The sequence below is a fragment of the Lissotriton vulgaris genome, chromosome 8 (assembly GCF_964263255.1).
Source record: "Lissotriton vulgaris chromosome 8, aLisVul1.2, whole genome shotgun sequence".
NCBI lineage: Eukaryota > Metazoa > Chordata > Amphibia > Caudata > Salamandridae > Lissotriton > Lissotriton vulgaris.
Window position 1 is genome coordinate 1,111,542,655 of NC_141696.1, and position 19,680 is coordinate 1,111,562,334.

General features: G+C 46.0%; 1 protein-coding gene across 2 annotated transcripts in view; it reads left to right on the plus strand.

The window, feature by feature from the left end:
- The window catches only part of WBP4 (WW domain binding protein 4), a 338,813-nt gene that overhangs the window by 173,230 nt on the left and 145,903 nt on the right, over positions 1-19,680 (plus strand). For both annotated transcript variants that reach the window (XM_086934934.1, XM_086934933.1), the window contains exon 5: positions 13,226-13,414. In XM_086934934.1, coding sequence (XP_086791060.1) covers positions 13,226-13,414 — 189 coding nt within the window. The remainder of the gene's footprint in view (positions 1-13,225; positions 13,415-19,680) is intronic.

Here is a 19,680-nt window from a genome sequence, read left to right on the forward strand (position 1 = left end):
GAAATGTGGTCATTACGCGGGATGTCTAGTATGAGTCTGGCTGATGCGTTGGAGTTTTTTCTGAAGTTTTGCGGTGGTACCGGCGTATAGGGTGTTACCGTAGTCCAGGCGGCTCGTGACCAGTGCGTGGGTGACCGTTTTTCTAGTTTTGGTGGGGAGCCAGCAAAATGTTTTTTGAGCATGCGAAGAATGTTGAAGCAAGATGATGAAACGGCGTTGACTTGTCTGTTCATCGAGAGTGAGGAGTCCAGGATGACGCCCAGGATCCGTGCGTGGTCCGTCGGGATGGGTGCATTTCCAAGGCCTTCTGGCCACCAGGAGTCATCCCAGGCGGAGGGGGAGGTACCTAAGATAAGGACTTCTGTTTTGTCTGAGTTCAGTTTCAGACGGCTGTGCTTCATCCACTCGGCTATTTCATTCCTTCATGTAGGTTGGTTTTGGCGGTGTTCGGGTCTTTGGTGAGTGAGAGGATCAGTTGAGTGTCATCAGCGTAGGAGATGATGTTGAGGTTGTGTTGGCGTGCGATGGTCGCGAGGGGCTGAGTGAAGATCCTTGTGGCACGCCGCAAATTACTTCAGTGGCCTCTGACTTGAATGGTGGAAGGCGGACTCTCTGAGTTCTTCCGGTAAGGTCCAGTGCTTTTCCTTGGATTCCGATGTCTCTGAGGCGTTGTAGGAGGGTGCTATGACAGACTGTGTCGAAGGCTGCGGAGAGGTCGAGGAGGATGAGGGCGACTGTATCTCCATTGTCCAGTAGAGTTCGAATGTCGTCTGTTGCTGCGATGAGTGCGGTCTCAGTGCTGTGTTTGGCTCGGAAGCCGGATTGTGAGGAGTCGAGGGATTTGCTGGTTTCGAGGAAGGCGGCGAGCTGGTTGTTGACCGCTTTCTCGATGACTTTTGCCGGGAATGGAAGGAGCGAGATGGGGCGGTAATTTTTGAGTTCGGTGGGGTCAGCTGTGGGTTTTTTCAGAAGGGCGCTGTTTCCAGCTTTCCGGGAAGGTGGTGGAGTTGAGGGAGCAGTTGATGACGTCTCGGAGGTGTGGTGCTATGATGGAGTCTGCTTTGTTGAAGATATGGTGAGGGCATGGGTCTGTAGGGGATCCTGAGTGAATGGAGTTCATCAGGCGGATGGTGTCCTCAGTGGAGATTGGGTTCCATTCATTGAGGGTGTTCAAGGGGGGTGAGGGTACGGCAGAAGGTTGGGAGGGTAGGTCACCGGGTTGGTTGTCGAAGCTGTTGTGGATGTCTGCGATTTTGTTGTGGAAGAACACGAGGCTAGGGAGTCGCAAAGGGTTTGAGAGGGAGTGATGTCGTTAGAGTTGGCTGAGGGGTTGGTAAATTCTTTGACGATGTTGAATAATTCCTTGCTGTTGTGAGCGTTGTTGTCTAGTCTGTCTTTAAGTGCAGCTTTCTTGGCAGTCCGGATCAGTTGGTGGTGTGTGCGGGTGGCGTTTTTGAAGGCGTCCTTGGTGCTGGTGTTTGGGTCTTTTTTCCAGGCCTTCTCAAGGGAGCACCAGAGTTTCTTGGATTTCTTAAGATAATCGTTGAACCAGGAAGCGTTTTTGCTGCCTGGTTTGAGTTGCCGTTTTTTCAAAGGTGCTAGGTTGTCTGCGCTGTTGGTTAGCCATTGATTGAGGTTAATGGCTGCTTGGTTGGGGTTCGGAGAGTGGGCAGGGGGGTTTTGAAGAAGCGATGAGGAGATCTGGTCGATGGTGATTTTGTTCCAGTTTCTTCGCAGAGTAGGTTGAGGATGGTTGTGGGATGTGGTCCTTTTGTAGACAAAGTGAACGCAGCTGTGGTCCGTCCAATGGAGAACTGTGGTGTGACTGAAGGAGATATGCTTGCTGGAAGTGAAGATGGGGTCGAGTGTGTGACCTGCGTAGTGGGTGGGGGTGTTAACAAGTTGTTTGAGTCCAAGGTTGGCGAGATTGTCCAGAAAGGTGGAGGCGGTGCTGTCGTTGCTCTTATCTCATATCTTATCTCATATCTCTTATGCTCATATCTGTTTTTCTCCAACGCCGCATTCTATCTTCATGAGTTTCTCGATTAATATATAATTTAGTGCCTCTTCTTACACCTCTGTTTTCTCGTTCTAATTCAAACATCTCATCCTCCCTTTCAGCTAAAGCCTCAAATTCTGTAGGTCTGGGTTTTGGTACGAGAGACATCATTTTTTCTCTCAAGTTTTTCAACAGCTTAATGTTAAATGACCCATCTTCCGGCCATGCCAGAACACCCATCATCTTTAGTGTATTCCATCCAATTATCTATCCAAAGGCAAGTATGATAACCAAATTCACCTTCCATATAAGCTGCAAGTGTTTTATACTTAGGAAAATTGAAACGCGAGGTGGAAAATTACTTCATGTCACTTTTGAAAATATTTTTTAATTTCTGAAACCATGAAGGCTTCTTTTCATCAAACATGTAATAATAACTCATGTTTTTAAACAAATCCGCTTATTTCAAAAAGATCGTAAATATTTTCTTGTTGTTCCGCTACTCTAGCCAATCCGTGCGCGAAACTCACCAACAAGCCAATCAGGTTAAGCCACTTCACTACTCTGTTCAGCCAGCAGAATTACTGAATTACAGAATGTGGCAATCAGGTACAAGCCTACCAAGTCACATGAACCAATCAGTGCGAGAATACTGTGACGTATGCTATCCAATCACAGCGTGAACCTTGTGACGTATGCTGCCGCTGCAGCTTCACTGTCTCCGTCCCACTCCTTGAACTGACCCCTCCTTTACAAAATATTTTCACAGCTCCATATTTTTACAAATCTTTCAATGGAATTCAGTTAGTAACTTCACATAAACAAACCATTTGTCTGTTTCTCTAAAATAAAGAGATAGGTTTTTCAAACAAACAAGTATCCTTCCGCGTGAAATAGACGCTATTTTCACAGAATATTTAAATTTGTTGATAGAAACAAGTAGCCTTGTTCTACCCTTCTAACACACGCAATCAAACGGAAAGAATCCCTAACCATTCATACATTACATTTTTGGTAGGACTTTAACCCGCCAACAAAAATCCTCACTTGCCAGTAAGAATAAACAACGCTTCCTTACCCTTCACTCAAGCTTGGATAAATTCTACTACTCTTTTCGCAGTGAGTTTTAAAACAGGACAGTTGTCCCTATACTCGAAAGGTTCGATTTCAGAGACAATCCTCACTATACATTCGACCTAACAACACTTGTGATATATATATGTCAATACCACTATTTTGAAACAGAACAAATGCACAGTGTAACCTCACTTGTCACACTTAACTCTTTGCCGGCAAACCAGGAATTTTCACACTACTGGAAAAAACCTTTCGACAACATGTAACAACTAAACAAACTTAACATGTTTTAGATATGCATCCTATGTATCATGTCAGTTACCATAGTAACCGTAACTCTGCTACCAAGTAATTGATCCAGCGCTCCTAATGAAAAACTGTCTCAATAACACTACTCATCTGCACAATACTCACCATTAATCATGAATCACAACTAAGGCCCATAAACTGAAGAGACAATTTTGAGCGACTGAATCATGTGACCTAATTAAACACTCTATTCATAAACTATTTGCAAAAATATATACAACTGCAGTTTATAACTTCTTACCATGGTTTTAATCGTATGCCATTTAATTAAGTCACTAAGGCGAATGGATCTAATAATGATAACTAGACCATGAATAAACAAGACCAGCTTGTCATTTCAAAAATCTATTTTTATTAACTTTATTTAATTCAAGGAAAGAGCATTTTTATTCAGAAATCATTATTTTATTAGCAATTTGAAAGCATCATTCAAGGAAAGGCACATTAGTCTGACATTTTAAAAAGGTAAATCAATCAGCATGAATTAAAGCAAAATAAAGTTTCCATTCCCTAAATTCTATTTCCCTGTCTAAAACTCACTTCACCTAAATGAATAATTAATAAAGTCTGCTGTCCTTACGTGCACCAGAAGTCCATCAGCACGTCATTCAGGAATCAGGAAGCAAGAGCCCCCTCCTGCCTGTATGGCCAGTTTTTATACCTTTCTAACTAGCTAAAGTAACTAAATCCTGCATACTCCTCCATAAATCCAAACACATCATTGGCTGAGCGGTGTCCGACCATCCTTATGTCATTCATTGCTGACCAAGTCCGGGGCACATCATAAGCCCTTATTGTTCTTAGACTTTCCATCCTTTTAACTTCCTTGCAAATGAAACATTTGTCCGAGCACAAAACTTTACTTCCTAATCTTGGCAGGCATTACAGGTTTCCTGTCCTTGGACTCTTCTCCAAGAACACATACAACTCGACCAAAACTGCTTTCGAATTAATATTCAATTGTTCATAAAAAAGCTCTTTTTTCTGCATATGAGTGATGGCTTCACTCTGGTCAAGTTTCGCATTTTCAGCACTGCCAGCCACTTCTTAGGCCCACTCGAAAACTAATATTTAAAGAAACACAAGACAATAATTAATTAGAGAATTGAGACCCATTCTGTTACCCACCCCCTCTTCTAAATATTAACCAAGTTAATTATGTTATCTAGCCAAAGCACAAAAAGCAGCTTTATAAAAACCTTCTTCTTTCAGGCCATAAGGATTCTCCACAAGCTTTTGCCACAGAAAAGACACGACAAAACATATTGCATATAAATAATATAGCACATGCCATTAATTAAACAGCCGCATTAATACTGACAAAACAATAGACAAGGTTAGTTTATTATTTTTCCACGTACTTGCAAATGCAACATAAAAGAACATTAGTCCCGCGTGTAGTGTCTGCAATTTTAAAACTAAGTTGATTATCTATTTCAACCCATGCCATTAGTACTGTTATACTTATTATGGAAGTTTAACTTTGCGAGTTTGAACAAAATCTTATTCAATATCTCGCTCCATCACTCCCAATTGATTGTTTTTCCAGAAAGTTTTCCAAACCTAATAAATTCCCGGAGTATTTAGTTTAGACTGGTCTGGGGTCTCTAACATATATAAGGTGATGTCAGAATGACACCAGAACATTTCTAGAACGGTATCGCAACGCATATTCCCAGTGGTGCTGCCTTAGGATATCTGCTAATGGTTCCACCGCAAGGGCAAATAGGGGGGAGAGAAGGTAGGCAACCCTGCCTAGTGCCTCGAGTTATGTCAAATGTTGGGGCGTGCGCTCTGTTAATAAGCAGTTTTGCCATGGTCTGTGATATAATAGCCATACCCATGTGCTGAATTGCGGAGAAAAACTCATGCGCTGCAATACTGACATCAAGAAATCCTATTCCATGGAGTCAAAAGCCTTAGTGGCATCCAGGAATACTGCCACACCGCTTAGCTCCGGATCTATGTCCTGAATAATCGAGAACAATGTTAGTAAGTTGTTCGAGTTGGCCATGCCTGAGATGAATCCAGCCTGATCTGGAGGTCCTGATGAGTGTCACTCAACCATCCAACTCCACTGCCTCCAGATAGGATTTTACGTCTAATGGGACTGATCTCTGAGTGGAGTACAGTGAGGAGTAATATGCCCAAAAGGTCTGTAGTTTCGCCTCTGTGTCTTTTTGGGGTTTCACTTCTGCATCTTGGATTTCCATAACTTAATTGGGGTTTACGTGTCAATTCCGCCATTGCTTTCCCTGGCCTTTCCCCCTCTACATATCTCTTGGCTCTGTGATATTTTCTCCGGAAGAGGCTTTCCTTTTCGGCTGTATTTTGGTATTCAGTGAGTATTTCCCTAATTTTTGCACATATTTTCTCGTCATTAGTTTTAACAAGCTCATTTTCTAATTCTTTTCCATCTTCCCCAGAGTATGCCTGGTGTCTACCAGTATACCCTCTGCCTTAGTTATACATGTGCCCCGTACAGTCACTTTCAAAGCTTTCCAGACGTTGCCAGGGAGGTCACAGAGTCTATGTTGTGTTTAGGAAAGTCTGGCAGTTCCTGCTCCAGTTCTGCTCTGAAGGGAACATCTAGTAACGATTGTGTAATTGGAGGGGTTCCCTGAGGGGACAACTGCATACATACCAGGGAGTGATCAGAGTACGTGGTTGCTAGATGTTGTGTGCATGTAATCCAAGTTCCGAGACCCCTGGACACCAACCAAAAATCCAGCTGAGACCAGCTGGAATGCAATGTGGAATGGTAGGTTCCCTCCCTGTGTGTTTGGTGAGTGGCCGGCCCTGTGTCAATTAGACTGTGTTCTTCTATGTTCTGCTGCAATTGGCATTGGTCCCTTGTGTAGTGTTGTGGCTGGGGAAGATCAAGCCTGGCAGTATAGTAATATTGAAATCTCCACCCCACATAATATAAGTTGAGTCTATGTTTATGACCAACCCCCACAGAGTGGCGAAGAATGTTTCGTCATCTATGTTGGGCCCGAGTACTTTACCAGTGTGACTGAATGGGATGCCACCCTCCCCTACCTCCCTCGCGGGTCATTTAGGGCTCCCTCTGCTACATAAGGGGTGTTTTATCTTATAAGGATGGTAGTTCCTCTCGAGTAGGAGGACTGTGAGGAAATATATCTGTGCGATGCCCATCCTGCGGCAAATGTAGGATTAGTTGCTGGGGCCGTGTACATTTCCTGCAGCATCGCAATGTGTATATTGTGCCCATTTAAATAAGCTAGGAGGGGTCGTCTCTTGCATGGGTCCTCAGTCCCCAGACATTCCACATTAAAAAATGGAGCCCCATCTGCTTTTTGCTATCTAGCTGCTTGGGAATTACGTTTTAGTGACCTTCCTGGGTCTTCTATTGCCTTGGTCTAGTTGTGAACTTCGAACTGCTCTCCTGCATGCTCTATGTACGTTGTGCCATCTACTCATCCCCCTCCCACCCACAACGCTTCCCCATGTTGCCGTGAACTAACCCCCTTCCCTCCCATGCCCCCTGAGTGTCCAACCTGCCCCCATAACAATCAAACATCCCACTGTTGGAGAGTAACAACATCTCTGCTTTGTGTCAGCAGCTATCACAAGTTCTGAGGGATGTAGAGTAAAATCAAAAGAAAGAAACCGAAAAAGTAAAAAAGTGCCAGTATTTAAGAAAAGAGTAGAGAAGTAAAAAAGGGGGAGAAGGTGATTTATCATTAACAGTCTAAGTAACTCCATGTCTAGTTAGAGGGAATCCCTGCCGGGAAGTATCGCCTAGGGGCCAAGCAGGACCTCTCCCCGTGTAGTACAACAAGGGCGAGGGTGTTTGGGACTTTTGTGCGGTGCACCTGGAGTGGCCTTCCCTGTTAGCGGTGCTGTCTCAGTGACTATACACACCCAAACATGTCCTTCCAGCATTTATCTGTGGAAGTTCATCATATTGTAGACACTCATTCATTCGTTCTTGTGCAGTTCTCTTCATACCATAATTAAATTGTGCCTCGAGTTTGAGACTGAGTTGCATCGTTTCTGGGCTTTACATAGTAATTTCTATTTTCTGCATGTTTCTATTACTCCCCCTCCGATGTCGGTGAGATAGCTGTCTCAATGTGGCGAGCTGTTCTGTTCGCCCGGCGTGGACTCCTGGACAATTTGTTTTATGAATTCCATCACTTGCCGGGGGGGATGTGTAAAACATTTGCTTGCCCTGGTGTGTGTGGTCCGTATTCGAGCAGGGTAGAGCATAGCGTATGTAATGTTGGCCTGCTGCAATTTTTTTCATGGCTGCTAGAAACTTATTCCTGGCTTCTGCGCCATACAGCTCCAAAGGGGGTATTTTCCCTTTTATAAACCTTCGTTAAAGGGGTAAGGGCCAACCCTCCGTATTTCCAGTTAAATCTAGTCAAACCGCTAGCTTGCAACAAGGACCTCTGCTTAATACTATCCATGTGTGTGTGTCCCATTTTAAGTTATTCTTTAAAAATAAGGTCTGAATACATATAGGAATTCACTATTTTCACCACCCGAGCATATAGGAACCATCTAAAGCTTTTTACCTTTTTTTCCAAAGACCAACAACTTGATTTCCTTTAGAATGATCTTCAACTGATTCTGCTTAGTGTATACTTTTAGGCAGTGTCATTTTCTCTGCAGGCCACCTGGCGTATAAGCCAGAAGCACAAAGTTGTCTGCATAAAGCAGGCATGAAATGTGCTGATTCCCAAATGTAGAGGAAAAAGACTTTACTTGGATTAAGGAAATTGGGAGGTCGGCTAGAAATAAGCTCGATTGCAGGAGGGCTAGAACACACCCCTGCCAAAGGCCCTTCTTAATGGAGATCTTCTTAGATAGCCTGCCTGATTTATCTAGCTCGACTGGAGCCCAATTGTCAGTATATAAAACTTACAAGGAGGTCTGAAGAAAACTCCCAGGCGGCAAGTTTGTGCCATAGTATTTTCCTGTGTACTGAATCAAAAGCTTTCCCGAAATCAACAAGGCAACAACAAAGCCTTTGGTTCACTTACAGGGCCTGCCTAATGATGGCCCATGGAGCAAATCAATGATCTATGGTTGAATGGCCCTCCCACAAACGCCCTTGCTCATTTGGGATTATCTTATGTTCAAAAGCCCAGTCCTCCAGCTTGGTTAAAATCATCTTAGCAAATACTTTAACTGAGATGTCCAGAAGGCTAATCTGTTTGCAGTGTGAGGTATATGAGCCAGTACCCTTTTTTAAAATGGGTTTCACAAGTGCCCCATTTCATGATGGGTGTGGATGTCCTTTGAGGCTATCCAACGGAACAAAAGAGGGTGCACCCTTGCCCACCAGTTGCTATTTGATATAATTACCACTACCGGGATGTTGTCAGGGCCTGCGGCTTTTAAGAGCTTTAACCTATCAATGGCAGCCTCTACCACTTTTACAGAAAACCAGGTAGGGGGCAGCCCTTTGACCGCTGTACACAAAGATCTCGCTGGTGAGGAAGGACTACCATACACAGCTTTTCAAATACGCTGTTCATACGAGCTAGCATCCCCCTATTCAGGCCACTAGACTTATTTATTCTTGCCCAAAACTCAAGTTGAAGCACTGGTGCATTTAAGGATGCGATACCTGTCTCCAAAGTGCAGGAGGTGCACCACGATGGGGCAAGGTGCCCCCCCAGGAGAAGGCGGGCAGGCTGGCTGTCGATGGGCCCTCTCCAGCGCAGAGAAGGGGGATAAGCCTTCTGGTGCTGCTCTCTCTCTCAGCCATGTCTCAAGAAAGGCCTCCATTTTGTCACCCTCCCATCTCTCTGGCATACCCACCACACTTACATTGTTTCTGTGGCCACGGCTCTCAGAGTCCTCCACCCGGGCCTCAAGAACACAAACTCGACCCACCACCTCCTCCTTCTAAACAGATAAATCCTTAGGCAAGGGGACCACTTCCTGCAAGGTGGGTTCAGTGGCGGCAGCATATTGCCCCCCCCCCACCCCCCAGTTCACGGTGGTCATCCCTCAGGAGGCCAAGATCCACCACCACTTTGTCAAATTTATGCTCAAGGGTGTCTTTCAACTCCTTAATAGCTAGGAGGATAGATCCAACATGTCCTGCGGGACTAACATAGAGTCCTCAATATGTAAAGGGGATTTTTCTGGACCTGCCCCTTGGGATTTCTTTCCACGACCTAGGCGCAGCATGTTAAGAGCTGAGGAAAGAAGCAACAGCCGCCAACCATTGGCATAATCCAAAGCAGGTAAGTCCCCACACGGTGCGCAGACTCCCAGGTGGTACTGTGTTGGGAATGGGAGTAGTAGCAGAGGCTAGTAAATCTTGGCCAGATAAAGGATCTTTTGCTCCTAGAAATGTCCACAGGGGGACTCACCGCTAATTAGCATAAAGAAGGGACAGCAGGAAGTGCTTCACGTATCCTCAGGGGGTGTGGACCCCAATGTCGGCCACGGTAGCCGAAGCACCATGTGTTAGTTCGACAAAAGCCAGGGATAATGGTTCTTGGGGAGACGCAGTACAGGTCAGGAGTGGAGTGGATGTCTTGGGGACCCTCTCAGCCAGCAGCAGGGCTTGGAGACACCAGAGTGGGGGTGGGGGGGGGGGGGTTGGAAGGATTCAGGAGTGGGAGGTACAGTTCCAAACAGTGCAGAGTCCCCACAGTCACCCGGCTCACCTCAACATGGTGTGTAGCGATGCGGGGGCGTGCCACTCCCTGTACTGCGTGGGATCACCAGCAGAGCAGCAGGTAGCCACAGTGGGACCCCGAGGTGAGGCAGTGAGTCGTAAACAAATGGTTGCGTGGGCCGCCGGGCCGCTGTCTCCTGGACTCCCGTAGGCAGCCACTACAGTGGGCCGCACACAGAAGTTGCTGACCGTAGATACTCCATCTATGACCTTCGGACTCTGAGTGAAAGGGCCTTACTGCAGTGCTCGCAGCCGCTCTCCAAAGCTGTACCCAGGTGAAGCAGAGGAGGAAAAGGGCACCTGTCTCGCCGGTGTTTCCTCTTCAGGCCTGAGTTCAGTCTGTGGCTCTCTCCTACATGAGCTCCATATGGTGTGCGGACCTCCTGGCCAGACTCTCCGGCTCGTTCAAAGGAGGGGTCTCCTAATGCGCAACAACGATCTCCCCCTTGGCCAGCCAGGGACCCCAAGAAAGGGGAAGGAGAGGGCGCAACAGACCGTTGGGTCAGACACACTTATGGAGCCCGTGTAGTTCTGGGTGCGAGCACCTGATGGTCAAGCAGGGACCCCCAGCAGGATATGGGCTCCCCCATCACTCTCACCAACACTGACCTCCGATGGAATTCCAAGGGTGGCCCCAGCTCCCAACTGTGGTGCTCATGAGGAGGCGCCAGATGATTGTTTAAGGTAATTCCAGGAAGCCGGCATCTTAGTACAGGCCCAGCAGGGCCCTGTCAAACAAACAGTGTTAAGCAGCCTTGGGCAGCTCCTTTAGAGCACAGAATTTTACTGGGGGTGGGCAGCTCCGTTAGAGCACAGAATTATCCAGGGGGTCCCTGTTAGACCTGTCTGCCCTTTGAGTAGCCCTTCTACTAATTATTTATTTTGTCCCCTTTTTGCCCCTTAAAACCTTTTCAATCTTTTTGTGTCCACTGGATTTTTTGTGGTGTTGGCAGGGGTTAGATGCTCTTTTGCCCTCATAGTTTTACCTGAAGCCTAGGTGCCTTCCCTGACTAGAAGTGAGGGTCACACAAAATGGTGGTTTTCAACTGCCATAACTGCCAACCTCTGAGAAAGCCCCATGGGATAACATAGAGACCTTCCAGAACCTTCTGGACCCTACTGGACCCAGAGTGGACGGACTATAAAAGGGCAGGGGCCAGGTAGCCATTTTGTGCAGTCCAGTGAGCTTGAGAGAGGCAGTGGTGTGGGGATGTGGACGCGCAAGAAGTAGTTAATTTGTCAAAGAGATTGACAGCCTCTTTGTGAAGACGTTCCCCCTCTAGCCCTGACCAAACCCTCTTGTTAGACTTGGTCATCTGAGGGAATCGGCCCGGCAACTGCTGTTGGCCCCTTGAGACCCTCTGACCACTGCTTTCCAAGCTGCTGAGGGGACCCCGCCCCCCCCCCCCCCCTCGCCAGATCATCTTACCGATTGCTCAGAGGAAAAGATCGGAGCGAGTTGTGGCGCTCTGCGCTGCCCGAGGAGCCTCTGGAGCGGAGGCGTGTGTCTGCGAAGGCGGTGCCGGGCTCGGCGCATGAGCAAGGGAGCGCTGAACCTCGCGCAAGCTCAGTAGTGCAGCCATCCGTGGGTGAAACGGAGAAGAGCTGAGCTCCGCGCAGGCCCAGGAGCAGTAAGCGGTTACCAGCGCGAGTGAGGCGGCGCCTGTCAGAGACGCTACTCTTCGGCGCCTGTGCAGTGGCGCGAACAACGAGGGAGCGGCGAAAACAGCGCGGGACCCGTTGCCCGTGGGAGGAGCCACCAGGAGAAGAGAGCTGGAGGTCTGCTCCCTCAACCTGCTCAGAACAGCCCCAAGTAAGGTGGAGGAAGGGGGGGAGATTGACGAGTGACTGGGGAAATTAACCGAGAGGCCAGAAAGGAGTTCTCTCACGCCCCCGATCCCGGGAGTAACTGGAGGAGCTCTCTCCCACCCCCTGATTCCCTGATTTCCTTTAAGACAGCCCTGACAGAGTGAAGGAAGACGGTGTTGGAAAGTCTTCTGGGTTAGAAGTTCAGATGAATAAGTGTAGCAGGGGGACGCTACAGTGCTGAAGAAGTGAACTGAGTTATTGGGACTAATAAAGCTGGCGGTTGGGGTATAAAGTGGGATTCTCTTACAGAGGCGGAGGGAAAGAAGAATCTGCGACTTCACCCTGTGCTAACGAATGAATAAGTTATAACAGAGCTGTTTATAGTATTGCTTCTGACAACTGAAAGCTTGGGGTTACTCACCTATTGTGAGAAAGGTGCCACACAGTGGTTAAAAAGGTAACATTCCAGGGTCCTATGGCCTGTACATTCCCATAGTAGTAGGCTGGAGTGGGTTCAGTTTTAATGATTGGGATTGTTCTTTTGTGTAACCAGAAAACCTCATCTTGTGTGGGCAATCTATTGCTGTAGGAGGTGCTAAAATTGAACGTTGAGAAAGTGCATCCTAGATCAATTCACTGTAAAAAGATCATTAAGCTTCTAAACTGAGTTCTACTGATGTTACAGGATATGTGAAAAGAACGGGTAAAATTGTACAGTGTATTAAATTGTAAAACTATGGAGGAGAGAGAAAAGCTAACAAAGTATTTTTATAAAACAGCTCATATTTTTTAAAACTTGGTGTAGTGTCCTTTCTTTTGAGTGGTGGGATGTTCTGTTACTGATGAGTGTGACGCAAACTTAGCACCTGTTCCGTGGGGTTAGGCCTGCCACTTAGTGCCAAGCTACCTTATGTGACTTGGGATTCCCTAGGTCCAACAGTCCCCTAATATCCCCAGCATCAATATCAGTTTTTTTTATCTCCCTGGAGCTAGAATCTCCAACAGGATGTGGCTGGATGTAGGGGCCTCGCCAGGAGCTCCAGTAGACCATGTCTCACTCCATCGGCTACTGGCCACGCCCCCACCCCCCTCATGCAGATCTTTAATACTGGTTAATATGAGAATTTTGTATATTTTCCATTCTGTATAATGGAAGTAAGATCTTTTAAGGTGGTAAAAAGTGATGATGTAAACTGTGTAAGTGGTTTAAAGTGATACAAATAAATTGGAGTTAAAAAAGGTGATATATTAGGTAAGTTGTATTTGGGCAATGCATCCCGTTGCTTGAATGTCATTTGAAAATGATGCCATAAGCAGGAACCATTCAAATGGAGGTATCTTAGATCATACCATCTCTTCAGTCCCTACAGGTCAAATTGCAACACAGAGTGTACATCTGGAGAGACAGATCAAAACGAAAGCAGAAAAGCATGCATCAACCAGAACAAATGAAATACCAACCAGACCAGAGGAATGGGACGTAAAAGATGAATGGGTGGAAGGAGTATCTCCCGAGGGTTACACATACTACTACAATGCAGCAACAGGAGGTAAACAATTTATGCTGAGTGTTTGGGAACAAACCATATTGGTTTCAGTATTTCACATAAGTATCTTTTGTTCAGCTTGCCCTTAAAACTTTTTTCCTACATATCCATGCTAGCTTCTATGACCCAGCACAATGATACAATGCATTCACACCTGGCAAAGGTGTTTCGTTCAATCTGAAGGTCTGCTTTGAGGACAATAAGCAATGATACAAAATGTACACTGCTAAATATTTACCCTAAATGAATTAAACCACAATAGATCTATAAAGCAGCATAGCACCTTCTATGAAGTAGTTGCCTTGTGAACGTGTGTAGGCACAGACATGTGTGTCACATAAGGCAATCACTAGCTTCAATAAGATAGATCATAATTATGTACAAAACATCAGTATAAGACAAATGAAAAGCTTTCTGGCGCAGTCAGATCAACCTCCATTCACAGACAGGATTAAGATAACACTTTGAAGGAGGCTCAAGTAGGAGTAGATCAAATAGTAAAGGGTAGCTTGTTATACTACATCGGGCCACTAATTGAAAATCACTAGGGATCCACAGGTGGTGGTTGAGAACATAAGGAGAGATCAAAGTAGCTAAGGTGAAGCAAGAATATGTTAATATTTAAAAACAAAATATCAAAAACAATACAACGGTAAAAGGTTACCAGCATAACTAAGAGCAAGATGGGGGAGTGTGGGGGGGGTTGGCGGGGCGTGTGGATCGAGTGCCAGTGTTCTGTACTGATTGCCGGGGGAGTGGGAAGGTATTTAGGCTCCCCCACAGGGAAACAGCCTGTTCGAGCGATATGGGCTGCAGATCACACACTAGTGCATAGATCGCCTTCTGGTGGTGGGCCCGGATGATTACATTTTGTTGTTGTCTTGGAAGAATCTTTGTTTGGTAGATGACTCCTCCTGTAGAGCGTAGTGCGCATGGGCATCGACTCCATCTTCAGATTGTTTTTTTCCGCCATCGGGCTCGGATGTGTTTATCGTTCGGTCCCGTTACCGATCTTCTTTCGACTTCCAGTCCTACATCATACCATCGGTATCGTTTTCAATCGTGATTCCTGCTACCCGCGTCGAAGAAAGGCTTGAGCTTCTCGATTCCCGCAATCGTTGGGGCCCGTCGGGCCCAACTGCGCCATTGGGCCTTTAGCTCATGGAAAGAACACCCTTCAAGAAGTGCCCTGAGTGTGGACATAAATTTCCCCACACTGATCTGCATGAGGTGTGCAATCTATGCTTGTCCCCAGAGCACGAGAGTCTAGATTGCCAGGCCTGCTCTTCGTTCCGTTCCAAGAAAACCATCAGAGACCGTCGAGCTCGAAGAGTCATGGCGCAGTCCTCTTCATCGAAACCAGATCTCATCATAGACAAGGCTGCAATCGATCTAGAGTCCGAAGAACAACAGCAAGACCACATTGTTTCCGAAGCAGAGGATTCAGCTTCCGGAGCTGAAGGACAATTGGAAGACGACGATCTTCTTCCAGCTGGTCAACAGGTCGTGAGTACAAGCGTCGACCCTGTTCACACCCCCCATACAGGGACAGGCTTTTGTTCCACCTCCACCTCCCGGTCCAGGTGCACACCGACCAAAAACTTCCAACGCCCCGCCTTCTGGCTCGGCAATGAAGAATCCTAAAAAGCCTCTAGGCGACTCGGACTCGAGTCAGCCTGTCGGTCCGGACAAGCAAAGGGTCCTCAAACCGAAACTAACTCCGGCATAGAGGCAACCCTTGATACCGAAACCGGTGGAGCCGTAAACAAGCTCAGCACTGAAAACAGTTCCCAAGACTATCGAACCGAACCAGTTGACCCAAAGTCCACTTTGGCACCGAACCACACTTTGGCACCAAACGTTGTTGACCCGAAACTTGCTTCAAAACTAATAATTCCGGATCCGAAAACCGATCCGAATAAGAGGAAAGATTCTGACCACAAGTCTTAGTAACCAAAACAATGGTCTGCTCCAAAGACTGTAATAGACACTGCAAAACCTTCTAAGCAATTCAGCCCAAAGCAAGACAAGTCGGTGCCGAAAAAGGATAGTTCCACAGAAGAGCTTTTCCGCCCAGATCCAAAACAAAAGACTACGTATTCATCCAAAAACTGGACATATAATTACAGTGCCTGACAAGAGAAAGCTAGACCCTCCCAAAACACCTCCAGTTCCTCTAAAAACATGCTCAAACTTCCCCCATAAGAATTTCTTCACCACTGCCAGAGCTACCACTGGACATTCCCCTGTACACTCATCATCCACCACGCACACCCCTGCACCAGAGGATGATAATGACGAGGATAATTATTCAGAGGGGGTAGAAAATAAGCAACCCATCGATGACACAGGTGACACAGGCAATATTCCTGGCCCATCGGATGATCCCTGGCGAGATTATAACGCGCCAGATGCCCCAGATCTGCCACAAGATGATGCATACCCTTCTAGGCCATCTCCTCCAGATGACACTATAGGGTTTACGCAACTCATTCATAGGGCAACCACCTTTCATGGGGCAGATTTACACACTGATCCAGTAGAGGAAGACTTCTTTATGGATACATTACTAGCATCACATAAAACCACAACCACATTACCAATACTTAAGGGAGTGGTAAAACACGCACCAGAGGTATTCAAGGACCCCGTCAGAGCCAGGGTAATTAATCCCAGACTAGAAAAGAAGTATAAAGCTGCTCCAACTGACCCAGCATATATTTATTTATTTATTTATTTATTTTTGTAATTTATTGAGCGCGGCGAATACCCGTGGGCGTCTCAGCGCTAATTGATTCCATTAAATTCCCTCATCGCTCATAGCAGGCTGTATTGGACTACTGATCGAATAGCCAGGTTTTCAATAGCTTTCAAAATTGCATAAGTGAAGGAGAGGTCTTGATGCAGAGTGGCAAGGAGTTCCAAAGCTTTGAAGCCGCAACCAGGAAGCGACGGTCTCCCCAAGATACTGTCTTGGATCGAGGGACCAATAGATGGTTCAGAGTGGTTGATCGAAGCAATCTGGTTGGTTTATAGGGTGTCAGCTTTGCCTTAAAAAATTGGGGAGCTTGGTCATGTAATGCTTTGTAAACTATGCATAAAGATTTAAATTTTATTCGGTTGCGGATCGTTAGCCAGTGATAGTTTTTAAGGGTTAAACAAACAATGGAGGAGTACCCCCTATAGGCAAAAATTACAAAGAAGAGATTCCTTCTGTGTCAGGAGCTTAAGGCTCTGGTTTAGCAAAAGATTGCCCCAACCTTTTTTTTAAATAGGACAGTCGTAGTCCTTAAAGAAGACCCTTCACTCACCAACCTGGTTGGTGACATGCTTCATCATTGGGGTCCCACCCCATAGGCCGAGTGCCTATAGGGTGTGCTGCGACACCTGGTTACAGTGGAGCGGGTTTCTTTGATTTTTATATGTGCAAAGGATAATTGTGAAAAGTGTATTAAAAAGGGTCAAGTCTACTCACACCAAGAATTTATTCTGGAGTGCTTGAACCCTATTAAAATATATGTGGCACCAGTGCCTATTTAGGAAGGTTTAGGTGCCTCGAGACGTGTGAAAAAGGATTAAAAATAGCCAAGTGTGCTATGTGAGTTATTTACAATTAAAAGTAGGTCTACATGTTTCAACCATTGGTAATATTATTTGGTTTTCGTCAGGACCGTGTTGTTTGAACGTGGTGGTCCACACACGCTAAGGCGTGTCCAGCCCTCGTTCAAAAACAGACCATAAATAGTGGTCTGGTGTTAAAAAGTGCTTTTTCCTGGGTTTAGGAGAAAAACCTGTGGGATAGAAAAACATATAAAAGGTTGGGTAAACGTACTGGGGATAACAAGACAAGGGTACATATTACAACAGTTATTGTGCTAGTTGAGTACTCAGGTGATAGTAGAACACCTAACACTTCAGGTCGTACCCGTGGTCTGTCTGTGGTAGTCGACAGTGGTGCTCAGGCGGAGTTTACCGGAGCGAAAAAGTGCTAAAATTGATTCCAGCAACTAGTTAATGCACTAGTTGTAGGTACACGTGACAAGGGGAAGGGGGAGTGTGGGAGAGCAATCGCTACCACTGGTGCGGCGTCACAACACGCCCAGGCATTTCTGAAAGTGAACGGTATCTAAGTTTTAGTACCGAAGGAAGTAGTCATAATCTGTAAGAAACATCACACACATAGGGACTGTTTTGCTTACACTTGAAGCGGTAATTAGCGCCTCATGGGCATCGAGTTGGCCAAGACTGCAGGTGTCCGTCACCTAAAGAATTGCGGCAAATTAAGAGGTTTGTATCCTGTTAGTCTGATGCAACAGACAGGCGCGTCTTGGTCCGAGACGAGTTATTTCCGTCTCTATTCTAAAATTCAGGGCACTTACTTGCGGCTTCTGCTCTTCAGGCCTGTAAACCTACTCGGTTCTTTACTCGGAAATGCCCCGTGGAGTCACCCGTAGCGGTAACGGCGTCCAGAAGTAGTTTGTCAGATACTTCCTGGGTAGGCGTGCCTCCACTCAGAGAGTCCCGAAAGACCAATCGTTGCGCGGCTCGGGGGCGGTACCCGATGACGCTGCGTATGACGTGATGGTCACGTGGGATTCAGTGTTGTTCGGTTGTCTGGGTGATTGTTAAGGCGAACGGAGCTCAAGGAAGAGTCGCGCCTCCCAGAAAAGAAAAACCGGATTTTTAGGGGTGGTGGCTTGATCTTAGAAGATCAATATTTAGGGAAAACAAATTATATGAGCTAAAAGGATATCAGACTTTGCAAAGAACAATATACAGGGCACGCTCCAGCCCGGAATGTTGTTACTCGTATTCAGTTTGAAAACATAGTGTGGGGGGGAGTATGAGGAATTGACTCGCACACTATATTAGCGGAGGTGGATTACCCCATTACTGAATTCCATGGGATATTATCGTTGAGACCAGTTTTATAGGTGGCAAGTCTGTAAACCCACCTTTGTTCCTTCTCAAAAAGGCGTTGGTTTACATTGGTTCCTGGTCTTATTTGTTCTATTATTGTCCAGTGGATGTCATCCGCACTGTGGCCAACCAACAGAAAATGTTCGGTAAGCTTTGTGTTGGTCTTTTTGCACCTGATGGTGCTTCTGTGTTCACCAATGCGTGTCTTGATTTTTCTGCTAGTCATGCCCACGTATCTTAGGTCACATGGACATGTTAGCAAATACACCACGTTTTCACTATTACAGTTCGTATGCCCCCTGATTGTCCACACTTTGTTGGGTTCTAGTTGTAATGTTTTAGCATTGTTGGTAAAGGGGCATACGCTGCAATTGCCACATTTGTAGTGTCCTGTCACTTTTGGCAGCCCCCATATGTTCAGGACAGACTCATTCTCCACTATAGTTGTTTTAGGTCTGGTATTCACCACTGCATCTCTGATGCTCCTAGCCCTTCTGTATGAGAAAAGGGGCTTTTCCAAATGCAGATTACCAGTGTTGAGGATGCTCCAGTGTTTTCCTATAATTTTAGTTACGTCATTGGAAATCGTGTTATATGTTGTAACACATGTTAGTGGAGGTTCCTCTTCTGTTCTGGTTGCATCCTCTAAGAGGGCCGCTCGGTGTTGGTTGCGGGCTCGTTTTTGACTCTTATTGAGGATTTTGTTAGGGTACCCCCGGTTCTTCAGTTTGGTTGTGAGATCCTGGGCCTGGTGTTTATAATCATCAAGTTTGCTGCAATTTCTGCGTAGCCGTAGGTATTGCCCATACGGTAAGTTTTCCCGCAGAGGTCTAGGATGAAAACTTTCGAAGCGGAGTAAATTGTTTTTGGCTGTGGGTTTATAGTGGGTGGCAGTTGATAGTTTACCATTGATTTTCGTTATGGTGAGATCCAGAAAGACCAACGAATTTCGGTCCTTTACACAAGTGAATTTCAAATGTTCATCTCTTGTGTTAATCCAGTTAAAGAAGCTTGATAACGTGTCTTCACTTCCTTTCCAAATTGTCAGCACATCGTCTATATATCTTCTCCATAGTAAGATATTAGAACTGTAGGGGTTTTGCTGGCTCAGGATGTACTTCTCCTCAAAATCATAAACGTACAAACCTGCTACACTAGGAGCAAAAGTACTGCCCATAGAAGTGCCCCCAGTTTGGAGAAAGATCTTGTCCTCATACTGGAAATAGTTTTTCTTCAAGGCCAGTCTTGTGCATTCTAAGATGAATTCTCTTGGGGTTCTCGAGGTCCAATCTTCTTTTTCAAGAGCCCTTTTGAGTACCTCCAGGGTAGCATCCTGGGGAATGCTTGTA